At 43.0% G+C, this 23,769-nt stretch overlaps 1 protein-coding gene across 1 annotated transcript; it reads left to right on the plus strand.

Annotated features, from left to right (window-relative positions):
* The first annotated feature begins 2,120 nt into the window (after positions 1-2,120).
* LOC140210868 (fascin-like) lies at positions 2,121-3,584 on the plus strand. Its single transcript, XM_072280128.1, has one exon. It carries the CDS (start codon positions 2,121-2,123, stop codon positions 3,582-3,584), a length of 1,464 nt encoding a protein of 487 aa, XP_072136229.1.
* The last annotated feature ends 20,185 nt before the right edge of the window (positions 3,585-23,769 follow it).

Below are 23,769 nucleotides of genomic sequence, written 5' to 3' on the forward strand. Positions count from 1 at the left end.
ACACCAATATAACAGAGGGGTTATCTGTGAGGCATAAAAATAATTTCTCAGGCAAGGAAGAACCATAACTCCTTCTTCCTTCCCTAACTGTAAGGTGTTATATCGAATTCTAGGTTTCTTTCCTTGCCAAATGAAACCGGAAATCCATTTGTCCCATTTCCTGAATTGATTATCATCCACCTCCACAGGTAAAGTACGGAAAAGATACAGTAACCGAGGAAGAATGTTCATTTTTATAGTATTTATCCTTGAATTTAAACTTAAAAAGGGGATAAGATTCCATCTATGCATATCTGCTTTTATCTCTGAGATTATTGGCCCATAATTTACCTGTGACAGCGTTGAAAGATCCTTCCGCAGGGTTATTCCTAAATATTTTAATGATTTAGCGTCCCACTTAAGATCGTATGTATCCTGCAATTTTTTGGATGGTGTATAACTTAGGGACATAACCTGCGTTTTCTTTACATTTATTTTATAACCTGATATTTTCCCAAAGTCATCCAACAGTGTAAACAATCCTATAAGTGATTTTTCTGGTTCACTCAGATAGACCAAAATATCATCTGTGAATAACGCCACTTTCTGTTCAATCCCTGCCACCTTGATACCTTTTACGATTTCGCTCTGTCTTATTAGTTGGGCAAGCGGTTCAATATTTAGCACAAAAAGGAGAGGAGAAACTGGGCATCCCTGTCTAGTGCCTCTCTCTAAGATGGAGGAGTCAGAGAGGTCCCCATTTATCTTAATTCGGGCTGTAGGGCTGTCATATAGAGTCTGAATTACTTTAATAAACTTATCTTGAAAGCCAAATCTTCCTAACACTCTGTATAGGAATGCCCAACTAACCGAATCAAAAGCTTTCTCAGTGTCCAATCCTACTACCATTGTCTCTGTCTTGTTCTTATTAACCTGTTCTAATATGTGTAGTGTAATTCCTCTTACCCCTTCAAATAATTAAGCATTTGTCACGTGGTGTGTCCATATGCTACTTAATAGGATCAGAATTGACTGCTCTTGGAAATTTCTTCTACTTCTATAAACTTTGTGGATGCAGGAAGAAAAGTTTTAATGACATACTGCACTTTCAGCCGCTGCAGTGTTTAATTCCTGATGATGCAGTGCCTGTTTCCCAAGTGTGAGGCAGGCGTCTAAATATTTGCTAAATTGAAAGTGGTTTGTGTCCTTCTTCGTGCTAGCAAATACGGCATGTAAAGCTCGTATTTGTAACAAGTGCTAGTTCCCTGGCCAGTGGAAACAGAGCCTAATATCACCACCCCAATGGAAAATCACAAGGCTGACTAAAGAAAATTTGGACTGCAAAGTCAAGAGTCACCCTCAGATGCTACCACGTTAGTAATGTTTTTTGTGGTGACTTATCATTTCCGTTCGGTATTTATTTTTAGCCTCTGTGAAGGAGGTAGAGGGGACCTTGTTTACACGGAACACTGAACGTTACTTGAAGAAATCTTCATTCACAATGTTACCATTGTTCTGTGAATAATAGGCATTGACTACAATTAGAGATAAAGACATAGGAGCAGAATTAGGCCATTTGGCCCATAGGATCTGCTCCATCATTCCATCATGGCTAATTTATTATTCCTCTCAAACCCATTCTCCTGCCTTCTCTCTATAACCTTTGACACCCTTACTAAACAAAAACCTATCAACTTCCACTTTAAGTATACCGAAATTAATGAATTCCACAAATTTACAACCCTCTGGCAAAAGAATCTCTGTCTAAAGGGGCATCCATGTATTCTAAGGCCGTGCTTTCCAGTCCTAGACTCCCACATTATAGGACATTTAAATTTATGAGCATCAATTCAATCTCCTTAGTAACAATAGAGTATATCTGAATCACAATGCTAATTGGAGTATGTGAAATTTCATTTTTGTGGAAAAGCAAAAAAAAGTTCTAGTAAAAAAATTACGTATCTTGGTATGAATGGAAATGTTCAAGGCAACTCCTAACATGGTATTGCTTAAAGTCATTGACTCTTTCAGTGCTATGTCATAAGCATTGCTAGGGAGTAGGACAATGATGTCATTGGATGTATAAAAACACAGACCAAATACAGGTATATATTAATGAATAAGGTAGGAAGCAGTGGGAAATGGCATTTAAAGTGCTCCCGTTTGGCTTAATTAATTCAGCTCACAAATACTTAACTGGAGAAGTCTTCAACTACAAAGTGAATGCCACTGGGTCCTCACTGAAGAGAAATCAGATATGGAACATTGAGTTCACCAGGAAGAACTCCCCTGTGGTCCACATTAAGAGTTCTTTTAATAGATATATTGCTGCAGACAAGGATGGCAAGATCACCTGTGATCAGGTGGCTCCAACTCCAAATTGTGTGTTCCTCATAACGCTTCACCCAGATGGACGAGTTTCCTTTCAGTCAGAGCCCTCCAAACGGTACTTAGGAGGAAACCAAGACAACATAACATGCTTTGCCCAAGCTATCTCGGAGAGTGAAAAGTGGGTGCCACACCTGGTCATTCATCCCAGTATCAACATGCTCAACCTTGGCAGTGATAATTATCTCAGACTGAACGAGAAAATTGAACAAGTGTGCTGTGATAAGTGCTTGCCCTGGGGATCTGATTGTGTAATGACACTCTACTTCGACATCAAAGAGAAGAAATATGCCATAAGGACAAAAAATGGAAGCTTTGTTGCCTTTAGTGGAAAGACTGAGCCTGAAATCTCATACAGGACATTGTATCATCTACAGATAAATAATGGGATGATCTGTCTGAAAGACATATACGGAAAATTCTTGTCTGTGAAGGACTGGACTGTTACCGCAATCAAAACTTTGAATCCAAGTGTAGATGAACTATTCATCATTGATCCTTCTCCTGGGCAGTTCAGTATCATGTCCTTGGCCAATAAGAAGTACCTGTCCTGCAATGCTGGTCCAAATGTCTACTCAAATGTTGATGATGCAAACAGTGCTGAAATCTTCCAAATTATGGTGCATTCTACAAAAAAGAAAGTATGCATCCAACATATGTCAAGCTATTACCTTGCTGTTGGTGCTAAGGGCTTCATTGAAATCTGTACCGAGTTAGAATATAACTGTTGGTTTCAAATACTGTACAATGGGGAAAAAGCAGCTCTAAAAACATCAGATGGGAGATATGTAACTGTGAACAATAATGGCCAGCTCGTGGTGGGGCCAAATTCAATTGAAATGCAGGAGGAATTTATCCTTAGACTTGCCAACCGATCACAGCTAATACTTCAGTGTGATTTTGGTTTCATTGGCATTATGCCTAGGAAGCGGATTTTGGTATGCAACAGCCCTACATACGAAGCAAGCAACATAACTATAACTGATAATGGCTTTTATCAGTTCAAAATAGTATCTCTAGGCAAATACTGGGAAGTAGATAACGAAGGTTTTATAAAAGTGACTGGAAAAGCTCCTGTCAACTTCACCATTGAACTGATCACTTCAGGTCAAATAATCATAAAAGGACCCAATGGAAAATATATTGTAGCAAAATCCGATGGAAGCTTCAAAGCCATTGGAGAAGATGCCAGGTCTGCCACATTGTTCCAATATTAACTGTTTTAAGCAGATCAAATCTTGGTTCATCAAGTAACAAAAGTTAAACCAACAAAAGTTAAACCAAATTGAATCATAGGGGCAGTAACATTTAAGTCAAAAGTATTAAACTATATTCCTGCTTTCAGCTGTGTCACACCTTTCAATACATAGGAAGTAATTTACTACCTATAGATGTGATGTGTAGCTTGTCTGTTTAGTAAATATGTAGTAGATGATGCACAGTGGAAGATTGTAAATGAACAGTTCTATTCTCCAACTGAACTAGTCATTAATGTCACTGTGGATATTGTAGAACAGGGATAAAATGATGCATGATAAAGAAGAGGAAGGAAAAAGAGTATTGTTCTGGCTCAGTTCCAAGTGGATAATTGTAATGGTACTATAAGAGGCTCGCAACAGAATGTATTCAGACCCTCTTCATCAACGACATAGAAAAACAAATATAGTTTGTTACCAGCTGTTCTCTTTGAAGCATAAGCAGAAGGTAGACCTATTTAAATGTGCACAGTATTAATTTTATGGGTCAGCAATACTTGTAAATCAGTGAGAAATTTAACCTTGAACAATTTTTTTTGCATTTCTGAGGTGGTATTAAACTTTTTTTAAGATTCCAGCAGCTCCCAACAAAAGCATTAAAGATCCATCCTGTGTGATTAAAAAAACTATATGGTGGTTGAAGATTATTGAACTGAGTTTTTTAAATGACCAATTAAGCAAAATCCTCCAGTACTTACTTAAATATAAAAAGTCATTTGTGACAGCTTAAATCCCTTACTAATATAATAATGTTATTGTACAATATAAAAATACACAAATGTCACACCTTGAGGGTGCTGTTTCAAATTTGAAAACACTGTTAATTCCAAAAGATGTGACAAAGGAAATGTTGCTACTGGTGCCAATTGCATTTGTAATCAGCAAAACTTATTCATGACAGAAATTGCCATTTTTGAAATATTGGCACAAAAGTTGCAATTGTAATGATGGGAAAAGTGTCTCTGTTTGCCATTATATCAGCATTAAATTAAAAAAATTAAGGAATGTAGGTATTTCTGCTCATGCTAAGTTTAACCATTACTTCTGAAACTCTAGATTCTACAGTATTGCAATCTTGAATTCTTGGAGACAACCGGCCTATTTTTCCCTCAGTTTCTCATCATTCCATAAATCATTTCTGTTTCTAGAAACATATTGATTTTGATTTTGCTGTTTCTCCCAGCAGCCCCACAATAATTAGCTTGAATATATGCATGTAAATGCCTGTCAGTTCTGTAATTTGCATGAGAATGTACATTCCATTGTTTCTAGGAAGAGCTCTGCCAGTGATTTCCCAGAGGGTAAGATGGGGAATCTGCTCTACAATCGTGTACTAGTTTAGACCTCTGGTGCAGGATCCATGAATCTGCCATCAGGACCATCACAGGGGCTGCTGAGTGAGCTTCCATTATACTATAGATCAAGAGGTGTGACCTGTGGACCAATGCTGCTGGGACATAAGCCGGCGCCTAATCAACCCTGGCTGGGTCACCAGGGCGAGAGTGCCTGATGTTGAAAGACCCAAAACACCCGATGACCCCAGGTTATATCACTGATGATGTGTCCCAGTCCATCCTAGGATGTACAGTATCTCAGCATCATAAGCTCTGGCCCAGCCAGTGTAAACCCAGGAACAGTCTCTGTGACAACCAAGAACCGGTCAGTGATTACTGGAGAGACTCTTGACAGCTCGGAAAGATGGCAACCAGGGCAGGAAGGGCTGGCAACCAACCTGCAGCTTCCAAGAGCCAGATACCCTGCAAGCTACTGACAAACTTATAGGGACATACCCCAGGGGAGCCCAGGAAGGGGAGAGGATGAGCAACCAACCTGGATGGACCCAAGAATGTCCACTTTTGCAAACGGACCATCAATTATGAGTGAAAGATGCATTTGCGGCAATGTCTGTAAGAACGTGCATGGCCTGAAGATGTACTAGGCCAAGATGAAATGTGTGGAGGAGGAGAAAGCAACACAGCACACAGGATTTACTCCTGGTGAGACGCAGGAGGAGCCCAGCACAAAGTCACTTTGCACTGCCCAGAATCTCCAAGCGCAAGAAGCTCCCACTCCAGCAGAATACTGGCCAGTTAAGTGGCCGCCAGTAAGCCATCGGAGGGAGTGGCTGCAGTTTGAGGAGGACATAGTCTATTTCACGGAGACAATAGCCAAGGGAGCTGCTGATAGACATCACCAGACTGTGTCAAATATCATTGTCAGCTTTGCTCCTGAGAGATTTGGTCTAGTGGAGAAAAAAAGCCAGCAAAGCCCCTACACAATGAAATGTCAGGCAGTCAAAGTATACCAGCTTCAAGAGCTTCGATCCCTGGCTAAACATTACAGGGGGACAGGTCAAGAAGAGAAACCACCACTTGCTCAGAAACATCCTCAGAATTAAGCTCAGGACACACTGCAGGGCTGAGGCATAGAAGACGGGGACAAGAAACAGCCAGTCAATGAGCTGTTTTTATTGTCGATTCACCAAGCAGCTGCTAGGACAGAACCATAGTGGCCACCATGCATCCTCCAAAGAAGAGATGGATCTACACCTTCAGAACTCCCTTATTGCCTCAGACAGGGAGCGGGAGCTAGGAAACTTTCGCTCTTTAGTAATCCCCTTCCTCCTGTGGTCGAGTTCAGTGGCAAGGAGCCCAGCTGGGAAGAGATCCAGGTAGCAGTCAGAGCTAGTTCTGCCCCTGGTCACAGTGGAGCCCCCCATAAGGTGTCCAAGCACTGCCCTAAGCACCTCCAGCTGCTTTGAAAATTCCTGAGGTTTATCTGGCATAGGGGAAAGGTCGTGGTACAGTGGAGGTGTGCAGATGGAGCCTGATCCGCAAAGAAGAGAATTCCAAGGACATTGGGCACTTTAGATCCATCTCGCTGCTCAACGTGGAAGGGAAGATATTTTCCAGTATCGTTTCCCGTCACTTGATTGAGATTCTCTTCAAAAATGGCCACATTGATACATCTGTACAGAAAGGAGGGATTCCCAGGATGCCTAGAATACACAGGTGTGGTTTCACATCTGATCGGAGAAGTGCACAAAGAAAGGGAGATCAAGTCATACTATGGCTAGACTTTGCCAACGTCTACGGATCATTACCACATAAGCTGGTGGTGATTGCGCTGAACCGCCATAATGTTCCAAGGAAGCTAAAGGACCTGGACTTCTATGAGAACTTCAGATTGAGAGTCTCCTCAGGAATGACTATATCAGGCTAGCACTGGCTCGAGAAGGGCACTATATTTAAGGCATTCGTTAGTATTGCGAGACCATGGATCTGCGCCTTGAAAGTCTTCGCTCTCCAGGGCGCAGGCCTGGGCAAGGTTGGATGGAAGACCAGCAGTTGCCCATGCTGCAAGTCTCCCCTCTCCACAACACAGATGTTGTCCAAGGGAAGGGCATTAGGACCCATACAGCTTGGCACCAGTGTCGTCGCAGAGCAATGTGTGATTAAGTGCCTTGCTCAAAGACACAACACGCTGCCTCGGCTGGGGTTCGAACTCACAACCTTCAGATCGCTAGTCGAATGCCTTAACCACTTGGCCACGTGCCCACAAGGGTACGATAACCGGATGTACAATCTCAGTGATCCTCTTCTCCACAACCATGACGATGCTGGTTAAGGAAGCAGAAGTGAAGTGTAGGGACCCTCTGACTAAGACAAGCATGTGGCGGCCCCCAATCAAAGCCTCAAAGGTCACCTCACGGTGACAACTACATCAGTCCAAGGTGGTAGATGGATCCTCCAGGGGCTAGAGAGGCTCATTGCATGGGCAAAGATAAGCTTAAAGCCAGGGATGAACAGGTCTCTGGTGTTAAAGAAATGCAGACTCATATTTCTCCTTGTATGTTATTGTTATCCCATCCATCTCAGAGAAATCAGTCAAGAGCATGGGGAAGGTTTTTGACTGTAGGCTAAGAGATGCAGCTGCCATCCAGAAGACCACCAAGGAGTTAGAAGTTTTGCTCACCAGTGTGGACAAGGCAATGACTAGATCTATCAGCATGGCATCCTACCACGAATCCTCTCGCCTATGCTGGTATATGAGGTACTCATGTCAACAGTTGAGGCCCTTGATCAATGACTACCTTTGAAAATGGCTGGACCTCCCACATAGCCTGAGCAGCATTGCTCTGTATGGGAGTTGTTGGTTTCCCGTACAAGAGAACTGCTGCTACACAGTGATTTCAGCAGACATTGAGGTCTGGACAGGCAGGAAATGGGAAGCCAAGGGCACAGTGGAGATGGCTGAATCATGTCAGGGATAGTGGCAGCTGGTTAGGTGGGGCTGTGCAGCTTCCCTTCAACCTGCTTCGCTAGGGCCCAGAGCAGGAACAGACACAAAATGGTCCAGGAAGGGGTGAGAACAGCCTTCGAAGAAATGTGTGCTACCAAGATGGTAAGAATAGGACATCAGGGAGCTTGGGCAAGGTGGAAGGTTGCACTGAAGTGGGAGGTCTCCTGCTCCAACACCTGGCATGCAGAACCCCCGTGCATCAGATTCATCCAGGCTGTGTACGATGTGTTACCTCGTCCAGTGAACCTTTTTGCTTGGAGCAAAAGCAAGGCAGCATCATTTCCTCTCTACCCTGGAACACATCCTCAGCAGCTGCCCAAAAGCCCAGGGAGAAGGTTGCTACCACTAATGAAGTGACCAGGTGCTGAAGGCAGCAGCAGGAAGTATCTACTCAGCCATTAGCAACAGTAGGCACCTTCGCCAACCAAGACAGCCCACAACCTTCGTTAAAGCTGGAGACCAACCACTGACTCAGCCCAGATCACTAGTAGCAGTGCTCACCACAGTGTCTGACCGGCAACAGAAAGTCGATCTTGGCAAGCAATTAAGGTTCCTTAACTTCACCGCATCTTCATCCCTGAGGCCTGACTGGTCATTCTGTCAGAAACCTTGAAGCAGGTGATGATGGTAGAACTGAGAGTTCCTTGGGTAGACCGGATTGAGGAGACATTTGAGCGTAAGAAAGCCATATACCAGAACATGGTAGAGAAGTGCCAGAGAAAGGCAGGAGGGCATGATGTGAGCCTATTGGGGTGAAGTATAGAGATTTGGCTGGGTGTTCGCCGTGTAGAACCTATTCTATATTTTACATTATGGGGACTGCAAAGAAAGAGGCATCACGACCGTCGAAGAGGCTGCTAAGCCAGCCTCCTGGATGGCTACGGATCGAGTTGTGTGATCCGGTGACCTTTGCTGCTGGGACACAAGCCAGGGCCTGATCATCCCTGGCTGGGTCACCTGGGCAACAGTGTCTGATGTTGAAAGACCCAAAACACTGATGACCCCGGGTTATATCACTGATAATGCATCCCAGTGCATCCTATGATATATCTCAGCATCATGTCATGAAGGCCGTCATGTTGTTTCTAATTATTTATTTTAGTGCTTTTAATTATTTTAAGTTTTATTGTTATTTTTCAAGAAATATTTTCATTTTGTAATTGTTTATTTCATTTTTAAGAATCTTGAAAATCAGGGACATTGAGAAGCATTTAAAAACTTTGACAGAAAACAATGTCAAGGAGTGGTTCTGTCTTCAGTTAAAGGTTTCTAATGGAGTTTCTGTGGTTGGTAAGATCTCCACTTACAAATTTGGGCAAATAAGCTCAAATAAGTGACTATCAATGTGAGTAACGTGTGAGTCCTATTCAGCAATTTTCAAAGATTTATTTATTATCATATTATGTATCCATATACAATTCTAAAACTTGTCTTTCCCCAGACAGCCAAAAAAACGAAGGAAGAACATGAAAGTCCCCAGAGAGAAACATCAAACCTCTCCCCCTCTGTACAGAAAAGAATGTCATCCCAATCACCAAACCCCCAAAACCCCACTCGCCCCACACAAAACGAGACAAGAATATCGACCGCCAAAAAACAATCTCTCACCTGCATAAAAAACTAACAGAACTAAAACTAGACTCAACACAAAATCACAAGCCCTGACAATACCATCCCCAATACACCATCAGTACCTCCAATTATACTACCACTGTCTAACCTACAATCACAATCTTGTACTATACAACCCCTTCCCACAACATACAATCACTACCTCTGACTTTGCAATCCCACACCAGCACACAATCACAACTCCCAACTACACTACTGGTATCAACAACGCACAATCACAGCCCTGACTATACCAACCTCACCCCAATATTTGATCAAAATCTCTAACTATGCTCAACAAGTCCATGCATTTCCTGCTTTCACCCATGACATAGTAGCCTAGTGGTTAGATTAACACCATTACAGCACCAGCAATCCCAGTTCAATGTTTTGGGCAGCACAGCAGCGTCGCAGTTAGCGCGATGCTATTACAGCTCGGAATGTGGGAATTCAGAGTTTAATTCCAGCATCATCTGTGAGGAGCTTGCATGATCCTCTCCTTGGAATGCATGGGTATTCCCACTTCCTCCCACAATCCAAAGGTATTGCCAGGTAAGTTAATTGGTCATTGTAAATTGTCCCGTGATTGGCTTAGGGTTAAATCGGGTTTGTCAAGGCTTGCTGGGGCAGTGTATCTCAAAAGGCCTATTTCATATAGAACATAGAAATCTACAGCACATTACTGGCCCTTCCACAATGTTATGCTGACCACGTAACCTACTCTAGAAATTTCCCTAACACATAGCCCTCTATTTTTCTAAGCTCCATGTACCTGTCTAAGAGGCTCTTAAAGGACCCTATTGTATCCACTTCCACCGCCACCACTGGCAGTGCATTCCACACACCCACCACGCTCTGTGTGAAAACTTACCCCTGACATCCCCTCTGTACCTATTTCCAAGCACCTTAAAACTATGCCCCCTCATTTTAGCCATTTCAGCCCTGGGAAAAAGACTCTGGCTATCCACATGATCAATGCCTCTCATCATCTTATACACCTCTATCAGGCCACCTTTCATCCTCCATCACTCCAAGGAAAAAAGACCAAGTTCACTCAACTTATTCTCATAAGGTACGCCCTCCAACCCAGGCAACATCCTTGTAAATCTTCTCTGTACTCGCTCTATAGTATCGTCATCCTTCCTAAAGTGAGGTGACCAGAACTGAACACAGTTCTCCAAGCGGGGTCTGTCCAAGGTCTTATATAGCTGTAACATTACATCATGGCTCTTGAACTCAGTCCCATGGTTGATGAATGAACACACCATGCACCTTTTTAACAACACTGTCCGCCTATGCAGCAGCTTTGAGTGTCCTGTGGACACAGACCCCAACATCTCTCAGATCCTCCACACCGCCAAGAGTCTTACCATTAATATTATATTCTGACTTCAAATTTGACCTACCAAATGTACCACTTCACACTTATCTGAGTTGAAATCCATCTGCCACTTCTCAGCCCAGTTCTGCATCCTATCAATGTCCCGCTGTAACCTCTGACAACCCTCCAGACTATTTCATGCTGTATCGCTAAATAAATGAATAAACTCACTAGGAGTTTGCCTTATATGTCCACTGCAGCGTTTGTAGCTGTTAACTCCTGTCTGCTCATTTGTAACTCAAAATTACAATGAGGTTCTACCTACCTGAACATTCATTTCCATGTCATGAATGATCACCCAGCTGGAACCAAGATCTTTACAGCTTGGGAGATAATATTACAGAAAGAGCAGCCTATCAATTCTGAATCCTGAACAACCCCAATCATATTCTTGTCTTTCAAAAATAATTTTGATTTTCCCCTATCTGACTTTATTTTAATTGCTAATTAACAGTCCATGTAATCTACTTTCATAATCTTTAAAGCCAAGTTTTTGCAGGTCCATTTCTCTGGCATTTATTTTCCCTCCTCATTCAAATGTGTCTAATATAATGTACTTTATTTCCACAGTTGCGGAGCATTGAGTGTTTATCATTAATTAGATCCAATTTGGGTTCCTCCCTGGCTGTCTACTTTAATGAACTCAGAGTAAATATTGTTGGGAATCGATGACATAATGTTTTATTTTTCTTTCCTGAACTCAATCACACATTTCACACACATTCCAATCCATGGTAACACACTGGTATGCTAAGGGAGTATTGTATCTTTCAGATAACATCTCAAACCAAAGCCTTGACTGAATATATGAAATTAAAGGATCTTCTCTGATGTATGCATATAAACTGTGGCTGCATTTCAAGTTAGTAACCACAAAGTACCAGGAGAACGTGTAAAAAAAAACTCTACAGAATTTGTTTTCCCTTCACTATTGCACCCACAGATGAATGCTCATCTCCCACTAATATTTATCATGCCAAATGGAAGTTAGCTACTATATTAGCTAATGTAACTTATAGTGAGTATGCTCTTCTAAGAATCAGAAAGTTGACATAAATATCCTAGTGCTTTCTTTTTTCCACTGATGCATTGATCAGTTGAGCATTGAAAAGGAATCTGGATTCTACCAATATTATGGGAACTTATTTACAAAACTAATTTGGCCACACTCTCTACCCAAATACTGAGTGATAGAGAAAGATACTTCCTTCATGGGTGCAAACTGCTTAGTCTCACCAAAATCATCCTCATCATTCAATTGTTTTTTCATTGCAAGCACAATGCAATGAATTCATATTCATCCATGCACTCTCTTCACTACAGTCAGCCATGTATAAATATATCTTCATTGGATCAGACAGACCAACCTTGATTTAAATAAAATCAGCAATTCCCAGCCGGTCCTTCTGTTATGGGGTCATAATACCAGTTGTACTGATTACACCTCACAACCCTTTTTTGACAAAACTATGAAAATTTATTTACACATCAAATAAACAAAGTACAAACATTCAGTATTTACAAGACATGTAAATAAATTCAAATTATGATCATTACTGTCTAAAAAACTGTCAATTCCCTGGGAAGGCCCATCGCTTCCAGAAATCCCCATTGTACCCGCTGTGACCGCATGCTCCCTCTCCAAGGACAGCCAGGCACAAAAGAGGGGCATGCAGTCGGCGCCTGAACCCGTGGATGGCCATCTTGGTGAAGCCCAGGAGCAAGCCCACCAGTAGATCTTCCTCGCGGCCCGCCCCATTCTGAAATGGGTGCCCATACACAAGGAGCGCGGGGCTGAAGTGCAATCGGAACCTGAGGAGCAGCCCCTTCAGATACTCAAACAGGGGCTGCAACCTCTCACACTCCATATAAGCATGGTACACTGACTCCTCCCGGCCACAGAATGGACAGGTGGACGGGGTGTCAGTGAACCTGCTTAAAAACCTGTTGTACGCTACTGCCCTATACAACACCTTCCACCCCAGGTCCCCAGCGTACAGGGGAAAAAACCCTGCATAAAGAGATTTCCACTGGGAACCTCCTCCACTGCCAGTTGGTAAATCAAATTGCCAAGGCGGGTCTAGTCGGGAGACGAAGGCCAGGAAGTGAAAGGTGTGCAACAGCAGCCTGTACAAGAAACGCTTTGGAGCATCGCGGAACGGCACGATGAGCATCCCCGCGAGATGGCTCACATTGTGTGGGACCCCTTCCCGAGCGCTTCTGACCCATCAGCCGGTGCTGCAGCCAGAACCTCACCATTTCAACACCCACCCTCTCAGGATGGGGACCAGTAACCCTCGCAGCCAGAGTACTGACATCCACCCTACACCCCCCCCCCCCCCCAGCGCAGGAGCACCCTGTCTAGATGAGACACTCGACCCCATACCAGCAGAGGCAGTTCCCTCAAAGTGGCATAGCTGATGCTGTCCACTAGAAGCAGTGTCCCTGCTCTTCTCCTGCTCAACTGATGTGACCCCCAAGTAATGTTAGAATGCCAGCAACCATCAGCTACTCTACTTGGCCCAAGATTAAAAACCAAAGGTTGCCACAGGATATTACATACTTACTGTGCTGGAATTTTACCTTATTCATCAGTGTATCTAGCAGTAAAATGTACCAAGTATTCAATATATAGACTAATGTCGATTTATATTGACTAATGGAAAGATGCAGAACCATGCAAAGGCAAATAAATGTCATGGCTCAAGCACAGTAAATGTGTACTTCTTTATGGTATTGTTCCCAACTGAAAGGTGAACTGGCAGCTATGGACCATTGCTAATCTACAGTGTTACATTTATGCTAATCAAGGGAAGATAATTCATACGTCAAAATACCTAAATTGAAGTTGAGGTTCACATGCACACAGGAGACTAATTACAGCAACAAATTAACCTACCGGCCCTAATATTGTTGGGATATAGGAGGAAAATTGGTCACCCATTGGAAATCCATCCAGTCATAGGGAGAATGTACAAACTCTGTGCGGACTGCACCCAGTGTCAGTATTGAACCTGGGTCTCAAGACAAGGCAGAGCAGCAACTACAGCCAAGGCAATGTGCTGATGGAACAGTCGCTTCCATCTTTTCTTATAACTTATGTCATAGACTGTCGAAACTTTCCCTAACAATTGTTGGCTTGAGTCAAGGAGCCAAGTGTCACTGATACATGGAGCAGTAGGGATGTATGGTAAGCTTAAATCATTGCTGTCTGGCTTTTGCCCTTTCTGAAGGCACTGATTCTGGAATATTTGAGTGACTATATTCATACCTCCCTCCAGTAGCAGTTTCTACAAACCAAGAATCATATATTTTGGTGGAGACTCATGCTGTACACCCCACGATGTTGGAGTAGCTGCTAGCATCTTCTCTGAGATAGCCACCCTATTTCATATCTCAGTTTTTGGTGCCCTTTTAAAAGTCTGAATGAGTTAATTCACTCTTCACCCAGTTAAATAAAGGCACTGAAGACGATGCGTTCTGTATCCTAATACTACTTGACAAATTCCTTCAACCTTCACTTACATTTCCTGGACTAGTTCTAAATTTATTTAGCTTATCACCAACAATCAAAAGTTGCCGCAGGGAGGGAGTGAAAGGTATTACTCCAGATCCATATACTGAAGAGATAAAACAGCAAGGCAATTTTTAAAGACCTATTAGCCATTTGTGACAGGCTGGCAAACATTGTGTTCATCTCAAACACAAAATACTCTGCAGGTGCTGGGGTCAAAGCAACACTCACAACACGCTGGAGGAACTCAGCAGGTCGGGTAGCATCCGTGGCAATGATCAGTCAACGTTTCGGGCCGGAACCCTTCGTCAGGACTGGATCTCTCTCTGCAGAGGAAATCAGTTGCGAGTGGGAGGCAAAGCACTGCTGTGCTGAAGTAAGCTCTGAGTGTCATTCTGCCTTGTGCGCTGCCATTGTCCATACAAATCTGGGCTGAGCCCATGTCCAGGTTCAGTAGGTGGAGTTGTGGAGATGGACAGAGGAGAATCGGGGGTAGCAGAGCAGTAGGCATTGGTGCTGATGGATAGTTAAAGGGATCAGAGTAATCGCTGGAGGAAGGGAGAGTGGCGGTTGGCTTGGTGCCATTGGTTGGGGGAAGAAGGCTTGGAATGGGAGGTGGTAGAGGTGGGGCATAGTGAGAAAATTAGACAGGATGGGGAGGGGGCTAGATAATTAAGTGAGCAGCAGATGACATGGTTTGGGAGCTGGAAGGAGGAAAACTTTGGTCAGGATGGTCAGGAGTCAAGAAAATATAATGGTAGAGGCAGACCAGTAGGGTGGGTGATGTGGGGAGAGGATCAGGAGACAGATGGTAGCTGGGGTGGAGCATCACTGCAGGAGGAGATGGGGAGGAGTAACAGCCCCTAGCAAAAGCTGGATGCGCACATAACAGCACAAACCTGAAGTGGGCTCTCAGGACAGGCGACGTTTAAGGCTCACAGTCACTTCAAAAGCAAAATACTGTGGATGTTGGAAAGGTGAAATAAAAGCAGAGAACGCTGAAAATACTCAATGGGACAGACAATTATATCAACCGGAAACCTTAATTCTGCTTCTCTCTCCTTAGTGATCGCAAAACCTGCTGGTATTTCTAGCATTTTCAATTGTTATCAGTGAAGTTCATTCGTCCAGGCTGCTCCCCCACGTGCTTCAAATCAGGCACCATTATCCCTGTACTAAAGAACTCCACGCATTCAGAACTAAATGGCTATAGCCTAGTGGCACTAATGCAGATCATCATGAAGTGCTTTGAACAGCTGGTAATGGCACACATCAGAGGCTCCATTCCTGTCACATTGGACACTCACCAATATGCTCACCGACAGAACTGCTCAACGACAAATGCCATAGCATCTGTCATGCACCTGGCCCTGACACACCTAGGAAACAAGGACACTTCTGACAGAACACTGTTTCTGGATTTCAGTTCAGTATTCAATACGATTGTCCCACAGACCTTGGTGAACAAACTTCTACTCCTCGGTTTAAATACACCACTGTGCAACGAGATGTTGGACTTTATAAACAACAGACCTCAGATGGTCAGGATACATAATTGCTCTTCCCTTCTCATAATTCTCAACACAGGTTCCCCCCCCCCCACCAGGCATACGTACTGAGCCCAATGCTGTGCACTCTGCTCACACACGACTGCATAGCCAAACACCCCAGTAATCTCATTGTCAAGTTCACCGATGCCACCACAGTGCTGGGGCTCATCACCAACAGTGATGAAATGGCCTACAGAGAGGAGGTGGAAGTGCTCCAGGTCTTGGGTCAGGCAAAAGACCTCTTCCTCAATGTCAGCAAGACAAAGGAGATGGTTATCGGCTTCAGGAGAATTCATACCACTCACACCCCCTTTCACATCGGCGGCACAGCAGTGGAAACTGCAAGCCGTTTCAAACTCCTGGGGGTGCACATCTCGCACAACTTCGCACAGTCCCAGAGCACTTCCCACACAATCGAGAAAGCTCACCAATGCCTCCACCTACCGAGGCTGCTGAAGAGAGCTGAGCTATACACATCAATACTCATGACCTTCTACAGCTGCACAGTAGTGAGCATCCTAATGTGCTGCACTACTGCAGGGCGCAGAGTCTCACTGTGGGAAGCACGAAGGCTTTACAATAGAGAGTCAAAGCTCCCTCAAGAGCAGCAAAACCTTGTCAGGGTTTGGAGGATTGCTTGCTGCAATGACCCGGAGAGCTCTGTTGGCTCTTGGTAGGGTCCCCCTTGCCAAACAGGTCAAAGGATAGAGGACAGACTAAGAGTGGTCCACCGGACCTCCAGGTTCGGGGGGATTCATCTCAGGACTAACAATCCTGACTGGTAAAGCAAAAATGTGATGGAAACAGCAACGAAAAATCCTTCTACACCTGTGTGTGACAGTAGTCCTGAGTCTCCACCCAGGATTTGCCTGACTGTAGTGGAAGCTACTAACACAGTGAAGGAAGCCCCGAACACTGCCAGAGATGGATGGCCTTCATTCCTGCCCTAAATGCCAGTGGCTTAATGGGCAATAAGAAAGTAAGTAAGACAAAACTACCCAATGCATCACTGGCATCAGTCTACCCACCATCAAGGACATATATATAGAAAGGTCCTGGAAAAAGTCCAAAAAGATCATGAAGGATCTCTCCTATCCTGCTCATGGACTGTTTGCCCCACTTCCTTCAGGGAGGAAGCTATGTAACATCCATGCTATGACCCTCAGATTCAAAAACAGTTACTTTCCCCGAGTAGGAAGGCTGATCAACTCCTCCAGCCGCTAATCCACACTGATGTGAATTTTGTTATGAAAGGTTGCTCTGAGATATAATTTGCTGATGATACAACCATTGTTGGTAGAATCTCAGGTGGTGATGAGAGGGCGTACAAGAGTGAGATATACCAACTAGTGGAGTGCTGTCGCAGCAACAAACTGGCACTCAATGTCAGTAAGGCGAAAGAGCTGATTACGGACTTCTGGAAGGGTAAGATGAAGGAAAACATACCAATCCTCAAAGAGGGATCAGAAGTGGAGAGAGTGAGCAGTTTCAACTTCCTGGGTGTCAAGATCTCTAAGGATCTAACCTGGTCCCAAGATATCAATGTAGTTATAAAGAAGGCAAGACAGCAGCTGGACTTCATTAGGAGTTTGAAGAGATTTGGTATATCAACAAATAAACTCAAAAAATTTCTATAGATGTACCATGGAGTGCGTTCTGACAGGCTTCATCACTGTCTGGTATGGGGGGGGGCACGCGGGGATGGTGCTACTGCACAGGACTGAACGAAGCTGCAGAGGGTTATAAATTTAGTTGGCTCCATCTTGGGTACTAGCCTACAAAGTACCCAGGACAACTTCAAGTCACGGTGTCTCAGAAAGGCAGCATCCATTATTAAGGACCTCCAGCACCCAGGGCATGCCTTTTTCTCACTATTACAATCGGGTAGGAGGTACAGAAGCCTGAAGGCACACACTCAGCGATTCAGGAACAGCTTCTTTCCCTCTGCCATTTGATCTGTAAATGGACATTGAACCCTTGGACTCCACCTCACTTTTTTAATATACAGTATTTCTGGTTTTTGCACGTTAATCTACTCAATATACGTATACTGTAATTGATTTACTATTTTATTTATTATTATTATTTTATTTTGTTTTTTTCTCTTCTATATAAAGTATTGCATTGAACTGCTGCTGCTAAGTTGACGAATTCCACGTGACGTATTGGTGATAATAAACCTGATTCTGATTCTGATGTAGGTAAAAGGTTACAGACCTAAAGGAAGAGTGGAACAGGCGTGAGAAGCTAACTGGCCTATTGTGGGCCCTATGGCCTGGATTTTGGTGCAAAGTCAGGTTCTGTGCACAAGAGGGCAGTTTTGGGCATTTAAAACAGCAAACCTGAAAGAATGCACTGCTGCTTTTAACAGAAGGTCTTTGAACATTTTCTTTGCCACTAACCTGACCTGTCCACAGGCAGCCTGGGTGAAGAGTCAGAGACCTGCTGGGTGAGAAGGCTACATGACAAAGCCATAGCTGAGGAGAGCTCTATATCAGCCAGCACACAAGGTTTGTCAACGGCTTCATATGATTGAAATGTCCTGAATTCACGTGGGAAAATAACATCCCCATTATTAGTCAGTATGGCATTCTCGTTCCCCTTTATTGTCATGACCAACAAAATGTGGAGTCTCAGGACTAGGAGGAAACAATGATTGGGATTTTCGAATCTGCAGCAGGCATTACCTGCTCAACAGTATGCTTGAGAGACTTCAACAAAGCTGAGATTCAGAGTGTTCCTCCTACTTATTGTGGAGGAAGGGAAGGGAAAGAGAGGAAGGTCTGAGGAAGGAAGAAGGATTAAGAATGCTGCTGGGTTGCCCACTGTCCATCCCACAGTGCCATTTCAGAAGCAATTTTCCTTAGTTAATAAGAAATAGCTATCTCTGATTAAATTCAGCACAGAAGACACCTTTTTTCCCAAACCTAGATGTATTGCATTTGCCTGGCTTTGAAAACCCCTACCCAAATACTAACAACACACACAAAATGCTGGTGGAACGCAGCAGGCCAGGCAGCATCTATAGGAAGAGGTACAGTTGAAATTATGGGCCATTAATCTCAGAGATAAAAGCAGATATGCATAGATGGAATCTTATCCCCTTTTTAAGTTTAAATTCAAGGATAAATATTATAAAAATGAATATTCTTCCTCGGTTACTGTATCTTTTCTGTACTTTACCTGTGGAGGTGGATGATAATCAATTCAGGGAATGGGACAAATGGATTTCCCGCTTCATTTGGCAAGGAAAGAAACCTAGAATTTGATATAACACCTTACAGTTAGGGAAGGAAGGAGGAGTTATGGTTCTTCCTTGCCTGAGAAATTATTTTTATGCCTCACAGATAACCCCTCTGTTATATTGGTGTAATAGGGAATATAAGGCTAGATGGAAGGAAATAGAATTTGGATTGGTTGACAGTTTTCCTCTACAGGCCTCAATAGCTGACAAAGGATTGATGGCCCAATTGGAAAAATTTAAAAACAGTTGGATAAATCTTACACTAAAAGTATGGCAGAAGGTGGTTAATTCATGTGGAATTAATAACATGCTAAAACTCTTCAGATGGTGTGCATATGATACTGAATTCCTTCCCAACAGAGGAGATAGAAGATTTGAATTATGGATAAAGAAAGGTCTTACAACCTACCTCTCATTTATACATAAAAGAGTATTACAAAGTTTCCAAATCCTGCAGGACAAACATGGCCTAGAACACAATGACTTTTTTAGGTACCTTCAAGTACGGAATTATGTTAACCAGAGTTGCAGATATACAGACCTATCAACAGTAGAATTAGAATTTTTCAAGATTCTTAGTTCGGCTTGCGGTTCAATACCTAGTAAATCAGTTTCTCGATTATATAATGCACTCTCCCATGCTAAAAATGTAAACACATTGTATATTAAAGAGAAGTGGGAGAAAGAAGCGGGGTTGGTACTTTCAGAGGAGGCTTAGGGGAAAATATGCAGTTTTCAGTGGTCTTCGACTAATTCTTTGACTTGGAGAGAACATTGTTGGAAAAATATTATAAGATACCTCAAGACCCCATATCAGGAAAAATATAAAGATACAAACGTGACGTGTTGGAAAAGGTGCGGCTCCAAGGAGGCAAATCATTTTCATATTTTCTGGGATTGCCCTAAATTAAGTCTATATTGGGAAGGTATTCATAGAACATTAGTTAAGGTACTTAAGACCCAGATACCTCTGAACTTTGAGACGCTGTATTTGGGGCATGTATTGTTTCTTGAACAGAAGGAAGATATAAAGTTGCTGCAGGCCCTTTTAGCGGCAAGTAAGAAATCAATCACTAGAAAGTGGCTAAATCCAATACCACCTACATTAGAAGATTGGCACGAAATTATCTTGGAAATATTTAAAATGGAAAAGTTGACTTACTCCCTGAGAATTCAAAAAGAAAAATTTTATCAAATCTGGAATAAATGGATTGAATATATAACCCCAATGGGAGCAAACTTTAGATGAATCTCCTAATGATTTACACTGCTCTTCTTATCAACACAGTAATATTGCTAATGTAAGCACCCCTAGTCTAAATGTTTACTGTTCTTGTTTTTTGTTGTTTGGAAAATAGAGAATTAATACAAGTAAAGGAAAAGATTTGGGTAAGGGATAAAAAATGATAAAATTAAGTAAATAAGTACATAGGGATCGGATAATTATGTTTGGGGGCAGGAGCAAGCATGAACAAGTTAGGATAAGTTAGGATGGTTGTTACATAGGCTTACACACAACATTTTGGACCAGAAGAAGTGATCCAGAAGAGATGTATGGAAACTATTACTAATCCACTATTATTACTACTTTTCTTAACAATTAATACCATTACTTAGCCTAATAGATTAGAATTTCTACTGTACATAATTATCTATTTAAGTGTCTAATTTCTTTTTATATCATCTCAATGTGTATTTAAGAATGTATAAATAATTATAGTTTTATACATATAAAAAAATGGAAAAGGTTATACATGTGAAAAACGTACATGATACTTGTGAATTCCTTATCCAAATAAAAATAAAATTTGAAAAAGGAAGAGGTACAGTCGACGTTTCGGGCCGAGACCCTTCGTCAGGATTAACTGAAAGAAGAGATAGTAAGAGATTTGAAAGTGGGAAGCGGAGGGGGCGATCCGAAATGATAGGAGAAGACAGGAGGGGGAATGATAAAGCTAAGAGCTGGAAAAAGTTTGGTAAAAGGGATACAAGGCTGGAGAAGGGAGAGTATCATGGGATGGGAGGCTTAAGGAGAAAGAAAGGGGGAGGGGAGAACCAGAGGAAGATGGAGAGCAGACGAGGATAAGTGCCGGGAGGGAGATCAGTGGGAAGGGATATAGTGAGAAGGACAGAGGGACAAAAAAGAGAGAGAAAAGAAATGAATGAATAAATAAATAAATAAGGGATGGGGTAAGAAGGAGAGGAGGGGTATTAACAGAAATTAGAGAAGTCAATGTTCATGCCATCAGCTTGGAGGCTACCCAGACGGAATATAAGGTGTTGTTCCTCCAACCTGAGTGTGGCTTCATCTTGACAGTCCAGGAGACCGTGGATAGACATGTCAGAATGGGAATAGGATGTGGAATTAAAATGCGTGGCCACTGGGAGACCCTGCTTTCTCTGGCAGAAAGAGCATAGGTGTTCAGCAAAATGGTCTCCCAGCCTGCGTCGGGTCTCGCCAATATATAGAAGGCCGTACCGGGAGCACCGGACACAGTATATCACACCAGCCAACTCACAGGTGAAGCGTCACCTCGGTGGTGGGATCTCATTGGAGGTGGCGGAAGTTACGGAGAATTATATGTTGGACCCGGAGGCTGGTGATGTGGTAGGTGAGGACAAGGGGAACCCTATTCCTAGTGGGGTGGCGGGAGGATGGGTTGAGAGCAGATATGTGTGAAATAAGAGAGATGCGTTTGAGGGCAGAGTTGATGGTGGAGGAAGGGAATCTCCTTTCTTTAAAAAAGGAAGATATCTCCTTCGTCTTGGTGATCCCACCACCAAGCACATCTTTCCCTCCCCACCTTTCTGCTTTCCACAGGGATCGCTCCCTACGCAACTCCCTTATCCATTCATCCCCCCCATCCCTTCCCACCGATCTCCCTCCCGGCACTTATCCTTGTAAGCGGAACAAGTGCTACACATGCCCCTACACTTCCTCCCTCACCACCATTCAGGGCCCCAGACAGTCCTTCCAGGTGAGGCAACACTTCACCTGTGAGTCGGCTGGTGTGATATACTGCATCCGGTACTCCCGGTGCAGCCTTCTATATATTGGCGAGACCCAACGCAAGCTGGGAAACCGTTTCGCTGAACGTCTACGCTCTGTCTGCCAGAGAAAGCAAATGGCTATTTTATAGGTTAACTGTTGTTGGCGCGTATCCAAGTGGTTAAGGCTTCAGCCTAGCGATCTCATGGTCGCTAGTTCAAGCCTCAGTTGAGGCAGTGTGTTTTGTCCTTGAGCAAGGCACTTAACCACACATTGCTCTGTGACGACACCAGTGCCAAGCTGTATGGGTCCTAGTGCCCTTCCCTTGGACAATATCGGTGGTGTGGAGAGGGGAGACTTGCAGCATGGGCAACTGCCGGTCTTCCATACAACCTTGCCCAGGCCTCAGACAACATCGAAATCGATGGACAGCCAGAGAAGAAAAGAAGGTTAATTGTTATCAATAGAATTTTGTTATCTCTAGTTTGGCTATGAAAAGAACACAACTACTTTTTAGTTACCCATTTAAAATCTCGGATTGTAATTAAACCAGAAGAGTAAATGGATATCTAAGGTGCATGATCTTCATTTAACAGTCAACTGCTTTTCTAGATTAAATTGTCATACGAATAGTGTAAACCAACACTCATTCCAAATGCAGTTCCATTAGGTTACACAGCTTGCACTTCAGGCTTGTTGGAAAATTGTAAAACAAATCACTTCTGTGTCATGTATGCTAAATTGAAATTGTCGTAGAGTTGCTATTACCTTGAACATGCAATTACTCTGGGTACCTGATTGCTTGCTCTGGCTGGTGGCATCTGCCTTGTGGAGTGCATCATGTCCTTGACTGAAAGTGTTTTTTTTCTCATACACCACTCTAAATTAAACCCAGCATTGCACAGCATTAACCATCAAGGAGTTTAAATGGAAATCAAAGTAAAATACACACAGTAAAGTTTTATTTTTATTTTATTATATCAATTAGGTCCTTGCTCCTGTTTATAACTCAGTGCAGCTGCTCAACCCTTTCCCCTTGAGTCATTATTTGTTTCTGCATGATAAGGTTTCTCAGAGCACCACTGATCTCCCGTGCCAAGCTACTTATTAACAAAATAAGCATGATGCATGTAGAAGTATAACTGGGTAACTCAAGCCCAACGTGATATCTAAATAATAATTGATTTCCCTTGCATCTGAATTACTGGCCTTTCTTAGTATATTAGCCTATCTTAAGTGGTATTAATAATGGAGCGTCAAAAGGAAAGAGTACTTTCTACTCACTGAAGGATTGGGTTATATCACAATCTAATACACTGCATCAGAAATTGGTTTTGCAGAAGGGATGACTTAAAGAAAGGGACCACACCTCATTTTTTTTTCAGAATGCACTACACTGAGGCACAGAATAACTTGGAGGAAAACTTGGCCTCCACATCACAGAAAGACATTCCTCAGGCTTGACTGTACTTCACCAAGAGGTCTGGGTTCCTTCGGGTCTATATGCTGCCCTTTTATTATGTTATAGTGAAACAACCATAGGAAAATATCACCC

The sequence above is a fragment of the Mobula birostris genome, chromosome 16 (genome assembly GCF_030028105.1).
Source record: "Mobula birostris isolate sMobBir1 chromosome 16, sMobBir1.hap1, whole genome shotgun sequence".
Classification (NCBI taxonomy): Eukaryota; Metazoa; Chordata; class Chondrichthyes; order Myliobatiformes; family Myliobatidae; genus Mobula; species Mobula birostris.